Raw genomic sequence first — 24,186 nt, forward strand, 5'->3', positions numbered from 1 at the left:
CCAGAACTAATTTTACGGTTTTCAAATTAACAATTTATGTCTTTTTTTACATTGTGATACATCATGTCAGGGGCTCTCAAAAAATCAGACTGCAGGTCTGAGTCACAGAATCTTAGCATCAAGGGCATCTGGAATGTGGAGGAAACTGGTAGATTAAGCACGAGAACCTATGGCACATGTGGTATTTGCTTTTACGACAAAAGATGTTAATGTCTAGAGTTGTTTTCTGAAAACTCAAATCTCAGTATTCAAGTTTAATTGCAGTGTTGGCACTTTGCAATAGATGAGTTTTGGGTTGCAGTTTGGGCACTCATCTCTAAAAGGTTTGCTACCACAGTTCCAAATGTATAAACTATGCAATATGCTTTCAAAACCCATTTCCTATATGAATTTTGAATTATCAATTTTCTTAGGTCATGTTTTCTCAGAGGAAAGCTTAAATAATTCAAATGAATCAATGGCCTGGCTTCTCCTTTACACACAGGAAGCTCTTGAAGCCCTAGACTGACTTGAATTTAATCAAATGGGCTCAGCTCCTGGTAGGTAGGGTAGGCTGGTGGGAGAAGGAATAAAATAAAGCACCCTGGCCTTGCTGCTGGATGCTGACAGTCATATCAATTTAACTAAAAGCAAGAGAATGAATTGTAGTTCAAGTTCAGAAATAGAGAAGCTGTGTTTCAGAGCCTATAACATATTCTTTGACAAAACAGTTGGCAATTTTATCATTTTATCCAAGCTAGGCAGCCATGGCGTCCACTGTATGCACAGGGTCCAGGGAAGCTTGATGCCAATCACTACCTCCATGATGAGGTGGGGACTGTCATGGTTCTGACACCCACACAACCCAGCAGGGGGTGCTGTTTCCAAACTCAATTTCAGTGATGGAGAAGTGAATCACTGATCATAGAAATTAAAAGAAAACTTCAACCTGAACACTGAAGGCACTACTTCTGAAAATGTTCAATTGTATTTATGGGAAAGTACAAAATAGAAGCTAAATGTAAGAAGGAGAAGAGTAAGAACATAAAGCAATGAAACAAGAATGTATAAAAATACACATCTCAAAATATAAATAAAACATATTAACATAATATATATAAATAATATATTTATATGTATTATATGAAGTACATATAATATATAAAATAGAAAAATACATGCACATACACCTCAAAAGAAAAACCCAAAGTGCTATGAAAAATCCTGGAAAGATCCTAAAAATGGAAAACAGAATACAAACAAAAATAAAAAGGGAAAACAAAGATATGAGAGATAATGACACACTATTCCCAAGCCCAGGCATCTCAGGCCTAGATATCCTTAAAGGGTGGAGGGCCTCCTAACTCTGAAGAAACTAACAATCATGCCTTGCCTTATGCAAAAGCTCCCTGAAGTACAAAGAGTAGAAAATGAATTGGGCATAGTGGTACATGCCTGTCATCCCAGTACTCTGGGAGGTTGAGGCAGGAGGATTTCAAGTTCAAGCCCAGCCTGGGGATCTCAAGAGACTTAGCAAGACCCTGTTTCAAAATAAAAAATAAAAAAGGGCTGATGTAGTGCAGTGCAAAGACTCTGGGTTCAATCTCCAGTACTATAAAAAAGGTGGAAAATGTCCAAATCATGTATTGAAGCTACCATATCATAGCAAACATTACAGGCCCATTTAAATTATAAATAAAGATATAAAAATTCAAATTAAAGTATTAGCTAACTAAATCTAACTGCAGAAAACTATCCTGTAGTCAAGTAAGGGCTTTCTCAGGAATACAATGACAGTTTAACATTGGCAATAAATCCATATAATTCAGCCATGAGATAAAGCTATGATCTTAATACATATGAAAAGTATTTGATACAGTTCAAAATCCATTTATGATTAAAAGTAACAAACCTTGAAATCTAGTAATAATCTGGTAAAGGCCAATAACCAAAAACCTATACTACAATGTTTTATACATAATGAAAAAAATGCTTCTTTAGCGAGAATAAGACTGCTATTACTGCCACTGCTCAATAATGTGTTAGAAGCCACACCAAAGCAATTAAAGAAAAAAATTACACACACACACACACACGAATGGACTGGGAAGGGAAGAAAACCCTTATTGCTGATGACAGGACTTCTTTGCACATCACTGTACCTGAATAAAACAAACTACTGAAATTAATCAAGTAAAAAAATATAAAACACAGCCCCATTTACAATGGCAACAAAACTGATAGGACAAGAAATTTCCTTCAGAGGCTCCATAAAGGCACAAGGACTTTCCAGAGAAAATATTTAAATTCCACCAAAGAACACAGAGGAGCTGGGATATAGCTCAGTTATAGTTATAGTTACAACAGTTATAGTTATAATAGTTGCCTATTATGCATGAGATCTTGGGCTGGATTCCCAGAACTACGCAAACAACAACAACAACAACAACCACAACCACCACCCCTCAAAAAAACACACGAAAGAAAATTAAAATAGATCATGTTCATGGGTGATAATTCCCTCCACATTAACACAATCAGAGAATTTAATTCCAATTAAATTGCTAGTAACAATTTTGAAGGAACCTGTATGTATTTCAAAACCAACACAGACATAAATGCAAATATTCTAACAAGAGCTTTGGAGATCTGCACAAATACAGGCACCAATGAGACGGAAGAAATGGTTCAGAAACAGGCCATGTACAAAAGAGAAAGCGGCAGCCATGGAGACAGCCCAACAGGCTAGAAGAGACCTATGGCTTGTGGATGTTATCTGCAAACTGATCTCCCTTTCTTCTTGATTTCAATTTCTTCCCCTAGCCACCACTCCATTTCTCTGTTCCTCTTAATGGAAACTCCTCAAAAGAGTTATCTAAGCTGTACCTAATTCTCTTCTTCCCAGGCTCTCTCCAGCCCACTTGATCAGGCACTCTGTCTCTCCTGATCCCCTGCAAGTGTTCCAGTCAAAATAAACTCCACATTCTGAATCAAAGGAAGGATGTTCAGTTACCATGCCTGGCCCACGGGAAGCAGCACACCACACGCTGACCTATGCAGCTGCCTTCTTCACCTGCTGACAGGACTCTTCTGATCCACCTCTTCCTCACTGGCCACTCCTTCTTCAATCTCCTTGGTTGGTTCTTGATGACTTCACATCAAAATGCTTTAAATACAATCTACGTGACTCAAAAAGACTTTTCTCCAACTTACACCTGTATCCCCCAGCTGCAATGCCCTGGATCCTCAATGGGTGTGTCCACTTTAGCACAGGCAGCACTGACTTCCTCACTAGCGGAGTCCTTCTTAGGCCTATCCACTCCCTCACTAGGTGCTCCAATCAAAATTTTGAGTCTTCTCTTTCACCCTGCATAGGAACTTCTGGCCGACTTAGCTGGCTCTCCTTCTAAAATATATCCAGAATCCAAACACTTCTCACTGCTACTTCAAAGGTCAAATTTACCACCATCTTTTGCTTGCATTCATCTCATTAGTTCCCTTGCTTCTGTTCTTAATGCTGTACAGTGTGTCATTTTACACCACACAGAGTAATCTTTCTGAGACTTAAAGCCAGCTGTGCCACGCCACCTTTTTGTTTTTGTTTTGGGTACCTGGGATGGAATTTGGGACCTTGAGCTTGCGAGGCAGGCGGCAGAACCACTGAGCTAAATCCCTGGCCCCATACCACCTTTTTGTTTAACACCAAGCCATGGTTTTCCATCTGACTGAAGATCCCATCACGCTTACATGCTGGTTACCTGACCCTCACCTTCCACTAGGTTTCTCACTCACACTGGGCTCCTTGCTGCTTCCTTTGTGGTCCCATTTCACAACTCTTCAGTGTTTAGTATGACATACCTCTGGGGTCCTGCAAAGGAAGCTACTGAGTATGGAACTGGATATAAGGCCAGAAGTCCTGAAGTGTGGCACAGAGCTGAGACATGAATCTGTGAGTTGTCCACATTTAGGGGTCACGGAACAATCTAAAGCTTTAGGTGTGGAAGAAGGCAATTTCCCAAGAAGGCAATAGGAAAAGATGACCAAGGACTAAGCCCTAAAGAACATGATGTTGAAGAAAGCCTTCAAAGAAGACAAAGATAAATAATTCAAAGATGTAGAAGGAAGCTCACAAATTTAGTGTGGTAGAATCTAAAGGGGGAAACAGTAGTCACCTATGCTGGACATGACTAAGACATTAATAATATGAACTAAATTTAGCACCATGGGAATCACTGGGAACCTTCATACAGCAGTCTGGGTGAAGTATAACGAAGCCAGATCTCAGTAAATTCTAGTGGAAGGGAGACATGAGGGTGTGGAGAAAACATATAACTCTTGAGAGGACCACTGACAAACAGAGGCAAAGAAGTGGGGTAGTTGCTAAAGAGGAAAGTGGATCATTAGCAAGACGATAAAAGAAAATTTGGTACAGAGGACTTAAAGGCTACTGAAATGACTCAGAAAGTGGAGGAACTAATGACAAAGCAAAGGAGACAAGCAAAGGTGCTTAGTCCTTAAGAAGGAAGAAGGGTTTCTTAAGAGCTAGAGGATTTTTTTTTTTTGGCTATAGCAGAGGGAAGACTGTTCAGTTTCCTATAGTTGTGTAGATTTGTTAGGAAAAACAGGAGAGTTTTCAAGTGACAGAATGAAGTGAGGCTATCTGCTGAATGTGGGTGGAACAAAGATAGGGCTAGAGATTTTAGAAGAGGTGTCAGAGCTAGTGAAGGAGGAGGATGGGACTTCAGAAGGGCATCTGAACGTGATGAATGTACAGTGAGTTAGGATATTAATATTTCACAAACCAAGGCCAGGGGAACCATATAAGTATATCTTTTATATAAATCACGCAAGAACTTCTGTTACCACACTGTAGACACGCTCAGAGCTGTAACTGTCTCTACCTTTCCTTTATCTGGAACAACTAACTTTTCCATTTATTAATTGCCCTTTTCTTTCCCTATCTTGCAATGAAGGTAGAATTTCTAACAATCAAGAGGCATGTTTCACTTTAGAAAGCAAAAACAAAATGTCTCAGGCAATGTGAGATCATTTCCTAGTAGACTAGAAATTGGCCTGAAGATGTCACCAACGTCTATTTTTTCTTTCAACTCTAGAGGAATCTTTAAAAAACACTCTCATGTAATTTAAAAAAAAGAAACATTCATTAAGATTCACTTCAATTCTACTCTTTTTCACACCTCAACTGAAAACTTAATTTACTAAAAAGTAACACAGATAGTAGGAACCTAATGCCATCCAATGACTTAGTATCTAATTATATCCTTGTACCTGAGGTGATGTGGAGAGCTGGTCCAATATTTACCCTGGTTATTTCTTGTGGGAAGATGTTGGGTTGTTATTTTTAACTTCTTTGTTGCTATGTTTTATCAGTAAGTTGTTTAATTTTTAGAAAAGCAAAGGCACAATTCTTTAAAACAACAAAACAGGTGTACTAATTTTACACAAAGAAAGCTGAGTGGACTGAATTTTGGTTTCTTAGCTGTTGGGTGATCTAAACAGACCCAAACCTAACAAAAGTAAGCTCTTCTTAATTGTTTAAGTGTGGTATTGATAAACTTCATGTTGGTTGAAAATGAACACTTACCCTTGTAAAGCTTTATGAATCTGTTCACACTTTTTCTTCAATACTGCAAAAATATCTGAATGGAAAAGAATACATTTGATAGAATATGTGATAGTACTAACCTAAAAATATTTGTAATGGCCCAGGAAGTTTATCAGTGTAAGATGTGGCAAATCATAACACAAACTAACAGATAGCCAGTAACTCACACTTCTCTGGGGGCCTGAGCTTCATTTTTGATACTTAAGGTCTCTTCTCACTTTGCCACCCCATTTTTAGCAAAATCTGGGATGGTGGTTTCCAAGAAAAATAATTGCTCTTATTTTTACCAAGATTCTATAGATAATCCAGTTTAAGAATGAAGGGGGAGAAGTCTACTACTTAGTATTTGATTTTAAACAACTTCTTGAAAAATCAATTGTAGCAAAGTAATTTTAAAAAATATTTTCCTTTTATTCAAGAAAAATTCAAGCAAAAAGTATCTGAGAGATGAGCATCACGAGAGAGGGGCCAGGCTGCCTCACAATGAGAACCTGAGTGTAAGCACTTGGACACACTCCTATCTTCTGATTCTCTGAATTATTATCAGTGCTGTGGATTCAGGAATACCAGGTAAGAGCTGCTGTTCCTTTTCTGTGTGAAGCTTTTAAGGCAGTGATATTACAGCCAAATGACACATTTTAAATTCTCAGTTGACTTTCTTTTTGCCCACTAAATTGTTCGTTGATAAACTACACTTAGCTTATTATCAGTTGATGATTCAAAGGCTGAAGGGGAAAACTAACAATATGTATAAAATTATACACACCCAAAAGCATCATACTTCAGATAATTATTCAGAAAACTATAAACCAAATGACAACTGACTGTTTACACGAGGCAAAGTGTGTAGGCCTGGCATTGGCCTGGCCCTTCCTCCTCAGGGCACCTCTGCCTGTTGGAGCAGCCAACTCCAAGCATAAGACAGAAGCTCTCACCCACACCTGGAAGGAAGGCCAGGGCAGTTTCTTCACTGCCACTCCTCCCATCTATGCTAGGCATGAGTAAGTAGCCCTTATCTGAAATGCTGATGACCAGAAACATTTCAGGTTTCAGAGTTTCTGACTGTGTAACATTTGCATAGACCTTACAGGCTGAGCTTCCCTATCTGAAAATCTAAAATTTGAAATGTGTCTATGCTCAAGAAAGTTTTGGAGTTTGGAGCATTTTGGATTTTGGGATTAGGGAAGATGAACTTGTAATTCAGAGCCAGAGTTTTTGTCTGGTAAATAATTCCCTCTGGCTAATGCCTCCAAAAAGCAAGTCAGAAACACGGTTAACAAAACCTGAGTTTAAAAGGTTATACCTGGATTCTCTTCCATGATGTTGAGGGCCTCAATGGCAGCAGCAGCTAACAGAGGAGGCAAAGAAGCTGAAAAGCAGTAACCCTGGCCAGAGAGTCGCTGAGAACAAAACAAGAAAAGTAAACTGTACATTCTTTGTCTTTCTGGGTGAATCATTCTACGGCCAAATCTCTACAGCACCTACTGAAGTGTGCACACATGGTGAGGGGAAGATCCAGCCAAGGATAAATGTTACACAGGTAACAAAGACAAGACTTACGAGGGAGGTAGTTTCTAAAGATAAAGATTTTGAGTTCTTCATTTTTACTTTATTTAGGACATGTGTAGAGTACCTGTTTACACTCCTTGTGGGAGTTGGTACACATACGTAACACATTTTCATTCCTTTTTTAATCTCCTTCCCCTTCCCTCCTTGTCCCTCCACCCATCTCCTGATCCCTCTCTTTTTCTTTTGGTGTAATACACTCTTATTTCTTTTTTCATCCCCTTTTACTTCCCTCCCTCCATCTCTGAGTCCCTTCCTCTTTGAGAAAGCTCTCCATACCTCCTATTATCTTTTATTTTGCTCTTTATTTTTACTCAGGATTTCTCACACAGGAGAAACCAGGCAAAATTTAAACTTCTGTGTCTGACTGGTCTCAAGGTGGATCCATTTTCCTATAAATGACTCAAGTGTACCTTCCTTTCTTTTTTTTTTCTGGCACTGGGGATTGAACTCGGGACCTTGTGCTTGCCAGGCAGGTGCCGCACCACTGAGCTACATTCCTTGCCCAAGTTTATCTTTCTTTATGGCAGAGAAGTACTCCATTGTGTGCAAACACCACATATTCTTTATCCACTTATCTGCGGATGGATATATAAGTCATTTCCAAGATTTAGCTATTGCGACTTGTACTGCTATAAACATAAGTGTGCATGTATAATTGTAATATGTCTTTAATTCTTTTGGGAAGATACCTAAAAGAGAAATAGCTGGGTTGAATGGAATTTTCAGTTTCAGGTTTTTCAGGAACGTCCACACTGATTTCCACAGTTGCTGCACTAGCTTACATTCCCATCAAGAGTATAGAAGGGTTCCTTTCTCCCCCTGCAGCTTCTTCAGTACTTGTTATTATTTGATTTTTTGATAATAGTCATTTTTTTCTAGGGTAAGCTGGAATCTCAATGTTGTTTTAATTTGCATTTCTCTAATGGGTGAATCGTTTAAAAAAATCTACTTGTAAGTAAAAATTGTGTGAATTGATAATAACATTTTTTTTATTTTGAAGTGAAATTCTGAGGTGACCAATGGAGCAATCAGTTTCAGATTCTGCTTGTTTGTGAAAAGGGAGTACCTGGTGGTCGATTACGAAAGACCTGCCGCAGCAGAAACCGCCAATGGAAGCCAGTGAGTTCTCCATGCTGGCACTGATAAGGTCAATGTCATCAATCTGCCAGAAAAGTGGGAGACAGCAATACTTATTCCTTGAGTTCAAAGGGGAAAAAAGGCAATGTGAAGCATAAAGACACAAATGCAAAACTCATAATAGCAGTAACATCTGGATTGAAAGGGGGATGGAATCCAAAGCTGTTTGAAAGAGAAAATGGCAGAGGTACAAAATACTATTATTTCCTCTCTAAAACAGTGGGCTAACTGGCCTATACCATAGAATGTACTTGAGATAAATAAAAATAAATTTTAGCACTTAAAAAATCCAGACATCATGGCAACAGAATTTTGACCAAGTAGACAGTGAAGAACCTAACATGCTTCATGGGTTTCTGAGTTCCTACATCTCCCCACCTCCTCAGAACTCCTTTGGTCTTCTTCTTCCACTCTAGCTCCCAGTACTATTTTGAGTACACAGCAAGCATTCAGCGAGAACATTCTGAAGGCTGTGACCTCTGCTGTGTTTCTAAGTGTTCCACAGATCAACAAGATCTGTATTCTTCCTAAACTGTTGTACTCAAGCATTTAACGAAGACAGAAAAAATAGAATAAAGAATGTCCATCACCCAGATTCAACCATCATTAACTCAAGGACAACCCTGTTTCATCTATAGCCCTCTAGTGCCCTTGCCATTTCTCTGTAGCAAACCTAAACATCATAGTGTTTCAGTGTGTATTTCTAAAAGATAAGGATTCCTTCAAAAATACAATCACAAAACTATTTATTATCACCTAAAAAAAGTCAACAATTTCTTAATATCATCACATACTCGGTGTTCAAATATCCCTGTCTGACAAACTTTAACATCTATTTGGACATCAGGTCTAAATAAGGTCTCTACATGCTGCACGCTTACTTTTAGTCCCCCCTGAATATTATCTCCGTGACAACTGCTGATGGCATTTAGAAAACTAGAATGGTAAACCTTTATTTTTAAAGAATTTTCATGCCTTAAAATGGCTTCATTGTCCTGCTAAATTTGCTTGCATTAATTTAACTGCTGAATATCAATGTATCTTAGATGACTGCTTCCACTAAGTCATGTGGCATTGACTTTGCACTATGTTTTTCCTCTAGGACAGTATGCGTACTAGGATGTAGATAATCGAAAGAGATTTTATATTTTATAGTTCACTTTGTAACACAAAGATTTCAATGTACACATTTTGGTGGAAAAGCATCTTGAAAGCACCTGTGGTGGTTGGTAGTGAGGTGCCTGAGACTGCCAGGATTTACTCTTCTGTTGTGCCTCAGGGACTGCAATCCACTAGGTACCTGGGCCATTCTGGTCCATTTCCTCCACCAAAAGGACACAGGACAAACTCACACCAACTGCTTGGGGCCTTCAAGTTCAAGGGCTTTGCTGAATCCACGCCACTGGGGTTCTGACACCAATTATATGTGCGTGTGTGTTTCTGTGCACCCATATATAGACACACCCTATATATGGCCTAATTATCTCTTACCCACACGTAAACAAATTACATGGAATATAGAATTTTAAATACAGGAATTTTTTCACCACTATCAATACTTTTCAAAAGACTATGAAGGGAATTCTAAATTATTTTAATAAATATTAGGCAAAATTTAACTGGTTTTAGAAAAAAAAGCAAAACACCATGAAAAGTCAAAATCCAAACACTTCATGTAAACAGAACACAAATTTCAGGGGGAAGACAGGATCCTCTGGTCAGGTTAGCTAGATCTGTCCTAGATTCTGTGAGGTGACAGACACCAAAGTTTTACGACCCTCCAAAGGACACTGTCTAGTGCCTATGAACATTCTGTCAGCAGAACAGAAGCAAGTGTTTCCTACAGGGCCAGAGACTTCCTCAACACTGAGAACTTACACTGATTCCATAGTGCTCAGTGACTCCTCGGCCATGCTCCCCAAGAACTCCAAATGAAAGGCTTTCCTCCAGAAAGATTCTTGCTTTGTACTTGTATTTCAACTTAACCTAGGTGTTAAACAAAACACAACTTTAGAGTACTGATGACTGGCAGTATACAGAATATATTTCAAAGAAAAAAATTAAACCTGAAAATGTACAGCTGACCTTGAATTGTGTATTTATGAACTCATTTACCTGCTAAAATTTATTTGTAATCTCAAGCCAATCAGCATCTATCTCTACACAGCATTAGCAGACACCGTGTACATGCAGCGGTGGTATAGGATGGATGGCTGAGTTACCTGACACATGTTCTCAGGGTCCTTTCATGGATGCTATTGTCATGTTTTTCAGTTTTGTGCTTTTTGCTGGCAACTGCTGCTTAAGATGGCCTCAGCTGAAGTGCTGTCTAGGCTTCAGAGTGAAAGAAGGATGTGCTGTGCCTCATGAGCAAGGGTTGAAGAAGCTCCATTTGGGCAGGAGTTTGGTGTGAACCAATCAGCAGTATGTAGTGAATAAGATATCTTTAAACAGAATCACCCACAAAATAAGTTATGCACTCATTGGTTGACAGAAATGTGACCAAAGGCTCACAGAAATCAAAACATGAATTGGCCCCACTAGCACTAATTCACTCCTGCCTACATCAGTACTGCCTACATCAGGGCAAGGCCAACTTTACAGAGTATAAGTGTGGTAAGTGGTAATCATCAACTGTACTTCAGATCTCTAACATGATCCAGTTTCACTTGATAACAGAGACAGCATAATGCCGTTTTTTAAAAAAGGCAATGTTAAAACTTTTATGTGTATAGACATGTAGTGTATCTGCCAAACACTGCTCTGACTACACATAAAGACTCGTGGGGAAGATGGGCATGGTGGTACACACCCAAATCCCAGAACTCTGGGAGGCTGAGGCAGGCAGATTCCGTGTTCAAATCTAGCTTGGGCAACTTAGCCAGATCTTGTTTCAAAATAAAAAATAAAAAGGATTAGGGATGCAGCTTGGTGCAAGGGCCCTGGATTAAGTCTCCAGTAACTAACACACACACACACACACACACACACACACACACACACGCAGAAAACAATAGCAAAACCCCTGAAAATTCCTGGGGAAATGTAATTTGGATTAACAGGGGTTTTTTGTTGTTGTTGTTGTTTGTTTGGCTTTTGGCGGTACTACTGATTGAACTGAGCTACATTCCCAACACTTTAAAAAAAAATTTTTTTTTCCCATCAAGTTTATTGGTATATTTTAGGTATAAAATACATTTACATACATCACTGGGATCTTGTACCATTACATGGGTATCTTGGTTGGTATATTGGTTCTTTTCCCCTTCCCTAGACCTCCCTTCACACCCCCTCCACCCTTCCCTATTTGCAAAGACCTTGTTTCCATTTTTTTCCTTTTCTCATATTTTTTCTTTGCCCTTCTTTTCCCCTACCCTTCCCACTTCCCCTGCTCCTTTAGACCTTTACTTCCTATTATACAACATCAATTATACATTTTAAAAATTAAAATATCAAGACCTAGGAGACATTACCACAGATTTTACAGAATTTAAAAGGATATAGAAAGCATATTTCAAAAATTTGTTTTGAAATAAATTTGACAACTTCTAAGAAGTACCTTGGAAGACAAATTAATAAAACTAACTCTGGAGGAAATATAGAATTTGAATAGCACCTATTAAAGAAAGTATATTCCTAGCTTGAAAACCTACCTACATTTTTACTGATAAATTATATCAAACATTTAAAGCAGAAAAAAAAAGGAACACTTCTCCCCTCATTTTAGGAAATCAACATTGTGCTAATCCTAAAACTGGATAAAGATAATAGAAGAAAAAAGTATGAACATAGATAGAAATTTGTTTAACAAAACAAACTATTAGAAGTCAGATCTGGCAGTATGTGGAAAGTGGTTTTATTACAGGGATGGCAGTGTTGGTTCAGCATTGGAAGATCCACCCCCAAAAGTCATCATTTTAACAGAGGAAAGGAGAAAGCCATATGATCCTGTCACTAGTTGGAGAAAAAGTATTGGACTAAATTCCACAGCTGTTCATGGTAAAAGCTATCAGGAGACTAGAAGTAAAACAGAACCTTCTCGACAGATTAAAGGCATGTACTCCATACTTCCAGCGAGAATGCCTTATATGAATGGAGAAGATACAATGCTTTTTCCTTAAGGTGGGGAACAAGGGCAGATATACTTGCTCTTCATCTGTCCATTAAACTTTGAAACCTAGGCACACACCAAAATAGTCTGGCAATAAAATGACAAGATTAGGATTGGATTGGCAAGGTAGAAGCAAAATCTTTATATGTAGATGAAATGATCATCTACAGAGAAAATACTAAGAAATCTCTAGGAGCCCCTAGAACTTGTATTTGAATTTAGCGGGATTAGAAAACACAAGGTATATATAAAATTCGGGTCTATGTATACTTGCTATAAATGAAGAATTGGATATTGAAATTTAAAAGTTATGTAGGAGTACAAAAGACCTAGAAAAGTAAAAAGAAAAAGAGAAAAAAAACCCAACAGTGTTAGAAGACGTTTAGTACCTAATTTTAAGACTTCTTCTAAAGCTACAGGAATGAAGGCAGTGTTGGTGTAAGTAAAGACATATAGATCATTGGGATAAAAGAGAGAATCTAGAAATAGAACCACACATATATGGTCCACTGAGGTTTGAAAGATTTAACATTAACATTTTATAGAATATAAACTCAATTCAAGAGCCGAGGAAAAGATAGTATTTTCAGCAAATGGCACGAAAACACCTGGTATCCATATATAAAAAATTAACCTCAGTCCTTTATTTCCATAAATAAAAATAACTTGAAAGGATCTATGAACCTAAATATGAAAGCCTAAAACTATAAAACTTTAAGAAGAAATTATAAGGGAAAATGTTTATGGATTTAGGGTAGGCAAGAACTTCCTAAGATACAAAAAACATGATGTATAAAAGAAAAAAATTGATAAATGAGATTCTATCAAAATTTAGAGCTTTAAATGACATCATTAAAATGAAAAGTAGTCCTTAAACAGACCATATTTACAATACATATAACCTACAACCAGAATATATAAAGAACTCTTATAGCTCATTAATAGACAACCCAATTAAAAAGTAGACACAAGAAGATGATAAATAGCCAGTACAGCACAAAAAGAGGTGTGCAACTCTAGAATCAGAAAAATACTAACAAGTACAAGATTGAATTATACACTCATTAGGGAGATGAAGTTAAAAGTTTTAAAAGCCTTGTCATGACTTCTTCTTTTTGTTGGATTCTCTCCCTTTGCGTTTAATTTGTCATGCCCAATGGATTCATTCTGCTGGGCTTCCTGGGGTTGTGATCCTCATTGTCTTTTCCTAGGATATTGTCTAAAGTTTTTTAGAGTGCTAGTTTGGTATTCATGAAGTTCTGAGGTGTTCTTTATCACAAAAGTATCTTATTTCTCCATGAATTTTGAAAGATAGTTTTGCAGGGTACGTCAATCTGGGTTGGAGGCTGTTTTCCTTTAGGGCTTGAAATACACAAGCTCTTCTTGCCTTGAGGGTTTGCATTGAGAAGTCTGCTGTGATTCTGATAGGCTTTCCTTTGTATGTGATTTGTTTCTTTTCTCTCACTGCTTGTAGAATTTTGTTCTGTTGGGTTTCTGGAATCCTAACTATTATATGCCTATGTGTAGATTTTTTTAGATCAAGGCTAGCTGGAGTCCTATATGCCTCACTTATCTGTATGTCAAGCTCTTTTCCCCTGCCTGGGAAGTTTTCTGCCATCACTTCTGTGAACAACTTTTTTATGTCATCTGCACTCTCTCCTCTTTCTTCATTGACTCCAATCAGTCTCATGTTATTCTTTGCATCGTCTAGCAGCTGCTGGATTGATTTCTTGTGTTCCACTACAATTTTAAAGCAATTTTTCTTTTCTTCCTCACTAATTGCAATCTTATCTTCTATATCTGAAATTCTATCCTCACATTGGTGTATTCTGCTGTGCAGACTTTCAATGATGGAGCTTTTAATCTCCTGGAAATCTGTTTGCATCTGTTTTATGGATTCCATTTTTTTCCTATGTTGGGATTCCATCATGTTCCTCAGATCCTCTATTTTTTTATCTGTGTCTTCTCTAGATTTATTAATCATGTCTTGCACCACGAGCACAAACTTTGCTGTTATCTGAGAAATTATTTCTGATTTCATTTTTCCCAGATCCTCTATTGTTGCCAGTTCAGAGAGTCCAAGTGGTTGAGTATCAGATTACTCCATCTCTTTTTACTTTGGGGTTGCTGTAGGTGATCTGGAAGTCTGTTTTTGAGGCTTATTTACGTGTCTTCTCATTTCCACAGCAGGGTGTGTGTGTGTGTGTGTGTGTGTGTGTGTGTGTGTGTGTGCTTCTGGCACCCATGTGACTTACCTTCTCTGCCCTAGGAGTGTGGAATGGCGGCAGGGGAGCCTCTTTCCAGGAGCTGGGATTGGTTCACCTTCTCTCTCTTAGGAGCCTGGAATAGCAGTGGGGGAGCCTCCTTCCAGGTGCTGGGACTGGCTCCCACTTTTTTAAATTTTTGAGACAGGGTCTAAGTTGCCCACGTTGGGCTTGAACTTGTGACCTTTCTGCCCTAGCTTTCCAGAGTGCTTGGATTACAGGTGTGTGCCCTCACCCTTGGCTGAAATGTTTTATATGCAGAAAATATTTTCATTATTATTATTATGGTTCAATGGTCTATTTTTCTGTTTTCAAGGTTATAAGAAAGTCTTTTGTCATCAACATTTTGATGCATATTTATCTGTATATTACTCTATTTTGTGCATTTTTAAAAAAAACAATCTAACAATCTATTAGGAGCTGATATATGAATGTTTGTGTATAGATGTTTCCTCTAATGTATAATCAATTCAGCCATGTATATTTTCTACACAATCAGTTTCATTAATGAATTAAAATATAGCAATCATCAGGGACTAAATTTTTTATGAAAATTATATGAGAACCATTGGGACCCTCAGGTCTTCCTCTGATTCATGTATTCTTTCTTGGTACAGGAAGCATACTTTTTAATAATTATAGGTTAAATTACTAACATCTTTATTCCACTAAAACTATGGAAACAATATACAGAATGTATAAGATGGGTTGATGTCCCATATCATAAGTTTCTGGTAATTTGCTTTTTACCATCAACTTTTTACTGGCTATTCTTGCTAAATGAGCAAAGGTATTCTTAATTGGCTTTTGGTTGGATTTTCAACAATGAATGAACTAATTTTGGGAGAATTATATCTTTTCAACATGACTTTTTTGACCCCTAATGAGATATATTTAACCTAGTGTCTAAAACCGGGTATTAGAAAAAATTTGGTAATAACACTAGCACAGAAACAGACAAATGAGTGAAACAAGACTGGAATCCCAGGGTCAAATTTTAACTTGCATCATGTAAACTCTAAACAATCAATGCTGACATATATTTCAGTAGTTCCAGTATTCTGTTTCATCATGTATTTGTCTATCTGCAATGCTTTATGATTGTAGCCCTGTAATATACAGTTCTAAGATATTTTGGTTCTCCATCTCCCTCACATTTTCTTACCAGTCTTTACACTAACAAAAATAGAAAGAAGAAAAAAAAACCAGTCTTATAATAATATTTGGGATGTATCTGGATTTCTTCAGAAATAGGAAAACACTTTTTTTTTTTTCTGTGTTAGGCTTTGAACCCAGGGCAAGCATTACTACCGAGTTATATCTTAGCAGAAATGATGAAAAATGTTAAAAATAATGCATGAAAACTTTATTTTGAATCTTTACTCAATTAATGGACTGCTAGATTCCAATTTCAATGGCCAAATATAAGGGTGGTTCAACAGAGGATATTTATGAACAATTCACAGCTAACATCATAGTCAATGATGAAAAGTGAAAGCCTTATCATTTAAAGTTAGCAAAGCCATCTGAAACCATAAAAGCAAAGCTTTTTAGTGTCAAGAAAGGTAGAAAAAGTGGAACCTTGGTATACTGCTGATGGGAATGTGAAATGGTGCAACTGCTGTGGAAAACAGAATGGTGGATCCTTGGTTACTACATGATCTAGCAGTTACATTATTGGATATATACACAAAATATGAATGTTCACAGCAGCATTATTCACAATAGCCAAGACAAAAACAACCCAAACATCTATGTGCAGATGAACAAATATAATGTGGTATATCCACACAATGGAATACTATGCAGGATTAAAAAGGAATGAAGTCCTGATACACAGTACAATGTAAATGAACCCTGAAAAGATGCCAATGAATGAAGCCAGACTGAAAAGATCTCATGTTTCATGATACCATTTAAAGGAAATACACAGCATAAGTATATCCAAAGAGATACAAACCAGACTGGTGGTTACCAGGAGCCAGAGGGAGAGGAACATGGAGAGTGACTGCATAGCAAGAATGAGGTTTCAGAACTAGGCAGAGTCGACAGCTACATAACATGGTGAACACACTCAATGCCACTGACCTGCACATTTCAGAGTGGTTAATTCTGCGCTATGTGAATTTCACACTGATGAGGAAAATGTCAATGGTCATGGTTTCTAAAAACAGTATACTGATTTCACTGTTAAAAAGCTGAGTTTTACAAAATACATATTTGTTTTCATTCACATGAAATTCTACAAAGGTGAAACTAATCTTTGGGAACAGAAAGGACATCAGTGGTTAGCTGGGGCCAGGAATGTGTGCTGACTACAAAAAGGCATGAGGGCACAGCGCCTGCCTGGCAAGCGTGAGGTCCTGGGTTTGATCCCCAGTACCAAAAAAACCAAACAAGCAAAAAGGCTTGAGGGAATCATCCAGAATGATGGCAATGTTTTGTGTCTTGACAGTGATGGTGGTGGTGATGGTATTTATAAATCTATTAAAACTTATCAAACTACACTTAAAGTAGGTATATCATATATTTGAATTAACTGTGGCCATAAATAAAAGGTCTATCTGCCCAAGAGCCAAATATCAGAATGATGACTAAACGGGTATGCTTACCAACTCCGGAAGAGGACAAATACTTCCGGTATTCATATACAATCCTTCTACTACGATGAACCGACGAGTCACACGAGCCTTGCGAGGATTCTTTAAAAGAAAACAATCCAACATCTTACATTTCAGTAACTCCAAATATGAAACCTATTATGTTTGCTCACATCTCATAATATTTATTGAAAAAATGGTCTGAAAGAGTTTAAAGCTCAGTGTTTGAGATCCTGCTATTCTGAGAGGAACAGTGACATATTTTCCAGTTCACAACATTATCTAAGCCAGGTACTCTGATCATAGTAAATAAAAAGCACAGACAAAACCATCCAAACCCAGAATGAGTGAGATGGGCCCAGAGGGAACTTTCTGGAGAGATGGGAACGCTTCATATCATGATGAAGCACTAATTCCTGGGTTACACTGGTCAGAATTATATGGATAAGATTTGCAAATTTCAATGTCTGCATGTAATCCTAAAAGAAAAAAAACCACAATGAAGATGAAGATCATCATCAATACCATCATGATCATCATCATCCAGATGGGTTGAGGAACAGGGAGGGGTGCAGGTGCATGAGACTGACAGGATGCTAATAATGCTGGGAGAAGTGTATGTGGGCTGCATCACATTACTGTTTCCCTTGTATATGCTAGCAATTTTCTACAATCTAAAGTTACAAAACAGGCAATTCTGATCTCCTTCACCTACTAAAATACAATGAAACCCTTTCCCTTTCCCTCACTGACCTACTGAGTCAAGTAAAACTCAACTGTCACCTTGGCCAGTGATGGCCATGGTGGTGGGGTAAAGAGCCCTATTCAAACAATATATAACCTCCCCACACTGCTCACAGCAGGTCACCAGAATTCTCTCACAATTAACAATCTATAGATGCTTCCTGTGAGGAAACACTGAGATTTACAGAGAACTTACTACTAGCTTCCTACTCAAAGGTTTCCTGCCTCTAAGCTTCTACTGTGACAGACAATTAGAAAATCAGGGATGAGAGCAATGTTTAAATGGGCATTTTAAGGCCCCCTACTGTAACACATAAAAAGCATTTGTGTTGAGGTCACTAAGCTTGCTCACGCTCCTCACTCTCTCTGTGAGCTCAGAAGTGAAAGCTGCCCAGTTAGCAGCATGGATCTGTGGAGTCATTAATGAATAGAAGCCCCCTGTATTTCCAGAAAGGCACATCTTGCCCTTCTTTGCCTTTTAAAACATGAAACAGTTTCTTAGTTTTTCTTATTTTTATTTTCTGCAGAGCTAGGATAGATCCTAGGGCTTTATGCATGGTAGACAATCTACTACTGAGCCATACCCCAAAGTATTTCCTTAGGATTTTAAAATATTCAATGTGTGGGCCAGGGATTTAGCTCAGTGGTCCTGCCGCCTGTCTCAAAAGAGTAAGGACCGGAGTTCAATCCCTGGTACCAAAAACAAAACAAAACAAAAAACTCAATGTAGGAAGGAGCCTTGGGAAGCAAAAAAGTACAAAAAAGAATTTAAAAAACTGTCTGGTTATAGCACACAGCAATAATTTTCGTCTTTCTTGCACATATATATGTATAAACATGACTTCACTGTAATCATTTTAAAAGTTGATTTAAAAAATATGCTGTGAACATTCCTACATTATGTAGTGAAGTAAAGCACAAGTAATTTAAAACATGATATTAAAGGAGACATTGTATCTTGTGTATAAACCACAAATTATTTATTCCCTTAATGTTGTATTTGGGTAGTTTCTCTGTTTATGAATATTCTTTAATTTTTGACATTTCTAGTTATTTTCTAATTACAACACCTCAAGTATAGATCAAAGGGGATATGTAAGGATCCTGGAATATATATGTCCATTTATATTCTAAAAATGTGCTGATTTAAACTCTTCCTAGTGTTACAGGAATATCCTTTGTCATGGCACACCTGTGTTGATACTGATTATTACTATTAAAAATGTGTCCTACTTTGACAGGGAAAATTTCCTGGCCTAATTTCCTTAGTTATTAGGAAAGGTGTTTTTCCCTTGTACATAGTTATGCATAGTTCTTTTACAATCCAAAACTGGATTAAATTGAAATATTTTAAATTTTCTTTCAAAGAAAAGAGGTGCCCAAGTAGAAAATATTAAGAGTTAACAGATTTGTTATTTATGTGAAAATGAAACTGAAAAGGGATAGTCTAAAACCCAAAATGAGTTGTTATTTAGAAAGTCTATTCATGGCAGGAAAATGTGATATAAATTAACTAGTAAAAAAGTAAAATTTCAAGATATTCAATTTTATTTCTTGTTGATATTCATAAAAATGTTTCAGGGTTTATAAATCTTATAAAAACATATGTGGAGCCTGAGTGTGATGCTGTCCAAATCTGCACAATCCTAACTATACAAAGCAGACTGCAGCAGCTGGCCTCGTGGGCACACTCTCCCCAGCAGCAGCATTCAAAGGAGTAGCTGCGTTCTATTACTGGATCAGAAGAGGGCATCTCTTTTTACTGGAATGGGTTCAATATTAGAATTTTTCCCTATAGATTTTTCTAAACTGTATAAAATGAAACACTATCCTACAGCAGATGGAGCATGAAATGTTGAGTTCATACATATTCATCATGAAAATGTGTATATTCATGAAGTTCTGCTCTTGGGCTGACTTCTAAACAAAGATGACAGAATCCTAAATGAATAATGCAAATATATGAGAAAACGGAAATTAACACAAAATTAAAGAATGGTCATTTTAGCTATAAAGGAGCTGCATCAGCCGAATCCACTTGAAACAGATGCTTCAGACAAAGGACGTGGTGATTAGGCTCTAGGACAGTTCACACGTCATGGTGTCCTGCTGCTGAACAGCAAACCAGAACTACCTTTTCTATTCATACTATCAGGGGAAATAAACTATAATCCTAATAGTGATGCTTTCAACATGCTTCCTTAGTGCTATTCTCTAATCAGAACAATAGAGCCGCTATTGAACTACCACCACCACCAGGGGCTCCACAGATTTCTGGGAATAAACAACTGAAAACAGCCACAACACATGAGGAGATCCTGTTCAGAGTAGTTGCTTCCCACAACTAGTGGCTGTTCAGAGATCCAGTGTGAGGCTGTGCTAGGGAGACGGGATCTCACTTTGCTCATAAATTAACTCTTTAAGATCTTCTGCTATTTTCTCTTCCATGTAACAGGTACATGATTTATTGTGAAATGAATGTGCGAGATATAGACTGTTAAAGCCCTAATGAGTATGGGAGCTGTTATGGAAAGTTGAGCATATATCTCCCTATTTACCAAGTGCATGCTGTTTGTCTCTGCCCTCAACCCTCTTAGAATGCTGCCTGGAATACCTCTCCTGAAACCTGACATATATAATGATGGCAATGAGAAGGTAATTACAATCAGACCTAGCTCTCCAACATGAATACACCCTTAGTTAATATCCAAATGTGATCTGTGGGCAAGTTCTCAATGACAAATTACCATTTCATTTATAATTTAGCTGGTTAGAGAGTACAAAAGAGGTGTATAATTTTCTTCAAAAGAATCATACCTTTTGATCTTCAACCTCTTGTTCTTTTAGCAGTCGCTCCAGGTCAGCCACATCATTATGATTAAATAACTTAATGTCACTACGTGAAGCCTGTAATCCTTTCTGAATAGCAAAGCAGGCTGCTCTATCTCTGCAAGGGAGAGAGGCGCACCAAATGGGTTAAAGGGCCTTGTTAACATTCTCAGAAAAAGAATGTTACTTTTGTAAGTTGAGCAATCTGATTGTTAACTAGAACACAGCAAATAAAACATGTTTGAACATTTATGTGTCCTGTTTGCTCTTCACTCTGCCAATCCTTTTCACATGACCATATTTAATCTGTTCCAAAAAGCATGCTGTTGCCAAATTCTAACCTCTCAAATCAGGATCAGTTTACTCACATACTTTCTCTTTCTAAGAAATACATAAAATACTGCTGCATCTCCGCATCAGCAGCACCTCTGCTTTGATTGACACATTACTCTGCGATTACTTTGCCATGAGAAACTCACCTGCAACAGCAGAGGCTGAGAGAGGAACCTAGACTCCAAACCTTGAGTGCTATAACAAGGCAACCTGCATTCCTTCCAGAGAGGTGTCAGAAAAGGCCATATAGTGACCTGGGACTTTCACAAAGCCAGCTGGAAACAAATGGACACCCGCCACCCCACTGTGGTATTGGTGGAGACCATGTGAGGGGCATAAACTTGTACCTCCCCACAGGCTGTAATGGGGTGCCTTTCTCATCTCCAGTTGGGCAGTGTCAAAAGAGGCCTAGGGGAAAACCAGGTCTGTAATCTCCCAGCAGCAAGGAAACAATTCTTACCTCAGTTTTCAATGGAGGCTGAGTGGGGCCCTGGGATTGGACAACCCTGACATGACTAAGGACAAACTGTGTAGGTTTAGCTTGGTTGCAGGCAGAGGCCTGTGGAGATGGATTTCCCTTTCTAGAATCTTTCCTGGTTTGTTCTGAACCTCACACCCACTACGGATTTGGGACAAACTTTGGCTTGGATTGCCCTCTAGTGTAAAAATAGGGACACCACACATACCACCAGCAGACTTGGCAAACCTGCACTTGGGGTGCCATTCAGTGTTGAAATAGTGGAAGTGACTCCATAGTCAGAGAAAATCAGCAGTCTTCCTAGGATTTCTGGAAAGGTAGGGACACACAACCTAGATTGGGAAGACTGGAATAAACTTCTGACATTTCACTGTGTAGACACTATAGCACACCAACATGTATCAAGCACTTGCAGTGAACCACAGCCTCACCTAAGAGTTAAAATAAGGTGCTGGAAACTGGTCAGGTAATAATCAGTATGGAAAAACTCTCAGATGGAGAATTTAAAACAGTGGTTGTAAAAAAAACTCAATGGGCTTGAGGAAAACAGATTGAACAGTTATTTAATATTCAAACAGAGAAAATTAACAAAGAGATGGATACACTAAGTAAAATTAAAAAATGTGACATAAAGCATGAAAGACAAAACAGATCAAAACAAAAGAGACGATGAGTAAGCCTGAAGACAAGCTATTTGAAAATTCATTTGAAGGAGAACAAAGAAAAAAATGAACAAAGAGGAATGAAAAAAGCTCACAGGACATCTGTGCCAATATTAAAAGAGAAAATATTTGATTTAATTGGGTTCAAGAAGAACTTAAGAACATTGAAGGGGAGGAAGCTTATTCAAAGAACTGTAACAGAAAACTTTCCAACCTGAAAAGGATACCAATGTTCAGGGACAAGAAGGACAAAGGTCATCAACCAGATTTAGTGCAAACGAGTCTATCTCAAGACACACCTTAATCAGGTTCTCAGGGGTAAAAGACAGGGAGAAGAAAAATGGCAGAATGGTGAAGGCCACCACCATAGTTTTCCCAGGATAAATGCCCAATACCTGGAAATCATCAACCTAAAGCCCCCCAAAAAGGGTGCAGAGGGCATATGAGAACATCAAGAGAACAGAGGAGAAGAATTCATTATGAATTAATCACACAGAACAAAGACACCCAACCCAGCCAATCAGTGGTATACTTGCCCCAGTAGGGATCCACAAAAACAACTCAGCCTCTCACTGAGAAACTGAGACCTGGACCGAAACAGAAGAGGCTTACAACAGCCAGAGGCAGCAGCGAAAATGCCAGACAATATTCCCCCTAAAGTCCACCCAAGAGGAAAAGAATATTGGTAAGTGAAGCTCCCACTATCAGCAGCCAGGACGAGGTTGCCATTTGGGGCAGAAGCACAAACTTGAATTCCCACAGCCCACAGGTGCTGTATACATCCATGAACGCTCTGCAGCCCAGAGAGAGAAGGGAAAACCCACACACACATGGTGGACTGCTGGCAGCTGGTCAGCAGAATGAGCGAAATTAAGTTGAAAAGTAGAAACTCAGTACAATGAAAGTGAATGCCAGCTGGGTCACACCTGTCATTTGGGCAGATGTGCTCCATTGTTTTTTTTCCAGCCACAGTGGACTGCTGGCAGCTGGTCAACAGATAAAGGGAATTTATGTTGTGAAACAGAGAATGAGTCCAGCCAAACCCAGCTCCCAGGTCCATCCAGGGCCACGACTATAAAGGGATTGAGACATCCACTGAGTTCTGAGACCAGATACGGGGGGCAGATAAGGGGCCTTGGCTGCTGACAGGAAGGGGACACTCCCCCCTCCCATTACTGGGTCAGCGGACACATGCAAAAGGTGCCACAGTGGCTGAGAGTGTTGTGTGGACAGGATCACAGAGGGGAAACTTGGGCTACAGACATAGGGAAGACTGCTGATTAAGGAAAGGCCCCAGATCTCAACCCCAGAAGTCAGAAAGTTGAAGCCCATGAGGAGAGTGAAGAGAGACACTGTAGTGAAGACCGAGTGGACTACAGAGGTTGGAGATCAGGGAGCTCAATTCTGATCTTGCAGCCAGAAAGCAGCTTGAATCTCAGTGGACCATGGTGGGCGAGATTATCTTAGATCTGTAGGCTGCTGCCCATGTTGTCTACCAGTGACAGCAGAGACATGCTTCGAAGGGGAACTCTTTTTTTCTCTTTTCTTTTCTTTTCTTTTTCCTTCTCTCTTCTCCTTCTCCTTCTCCATTGTTCTTTCTTGTTCCTGTTACTGTCTTGTTTTTTCCTTTCCTCTTTTTCTATTTCTCTCAATTGTTCTTATTCTTATAGGAAAGTGAATACAGTTTCTAGTTTTCCCGTTGCTGTTAAGTTTGTTCTGTTCTTGTATTTGTTCCTTTCATCTCTCTTTTCCTCTTATCTTCACCAGTTTCCCAAAGTTTGTGTAATCTTCCTGTGTCCTCTAGCCCTATTTCTAACCTCTCTCTCCCCTCCAACCCCAACTCATTCTAAGTCT

General features: G+C 38.5%; 1 protein-coding gene across 1 annotated transcript in view; it reads right to left on the reverse strand.

The window, feature by feature from the left end:
* The window catches only part of Sptlc1 (serine palmitoyltransferase long chain base subunit 1), a 75,869-nt gene that overhangs the window by 8,179 nt on the left and 43,504 nt on the right, over positions 1-24,186 (reverse strand). Inside the window, exons 7-12 of the mRNA XM_004870049.3 lie at positions 20,848-20,977; positions 17,299-17,388; positions 10,190-10,297; positions 8,241-8,336; positions 6,909-7,005; positions 5,585-5,639 (exon numbers count right to left, since the gene is read on the reverse strand). Of these exons, the coding sequence (XP_004870106.1) occupies positions 5,585-5,639; positions 6,909-7,005; positions 8,241-8,336; positions 10,190-10,297; positions 17,299-17,388; positions 20,848-20,977 (576 nt within the window). The remainder of the gene's footprint in view (positions 1-5,584; positions 5,640-6,908; positions 7,006-8,240; positions 8,337-10,189; positions 10,298-17,298; positions 17,389-20,847; positions 20,978-24,186) is intronic.

This window comes from Heterocephalus glaber, unplaced genomic scaffold (assembly GCF_053883595.1).
Source record: "Heterocephalus glaber isolate CG9 unplaced genomic scaffold, H.glaber_assembly_v1.0 deba00000621, whole genome shotgun sequence".
In the NCBI taxonomy this organism is placed as follows: Eukaryota; Metazoa; Chordata; class Mammalia; order Rodentia; family Bathyergidae; genus Heterocephalus; species Heterocephalus glaber.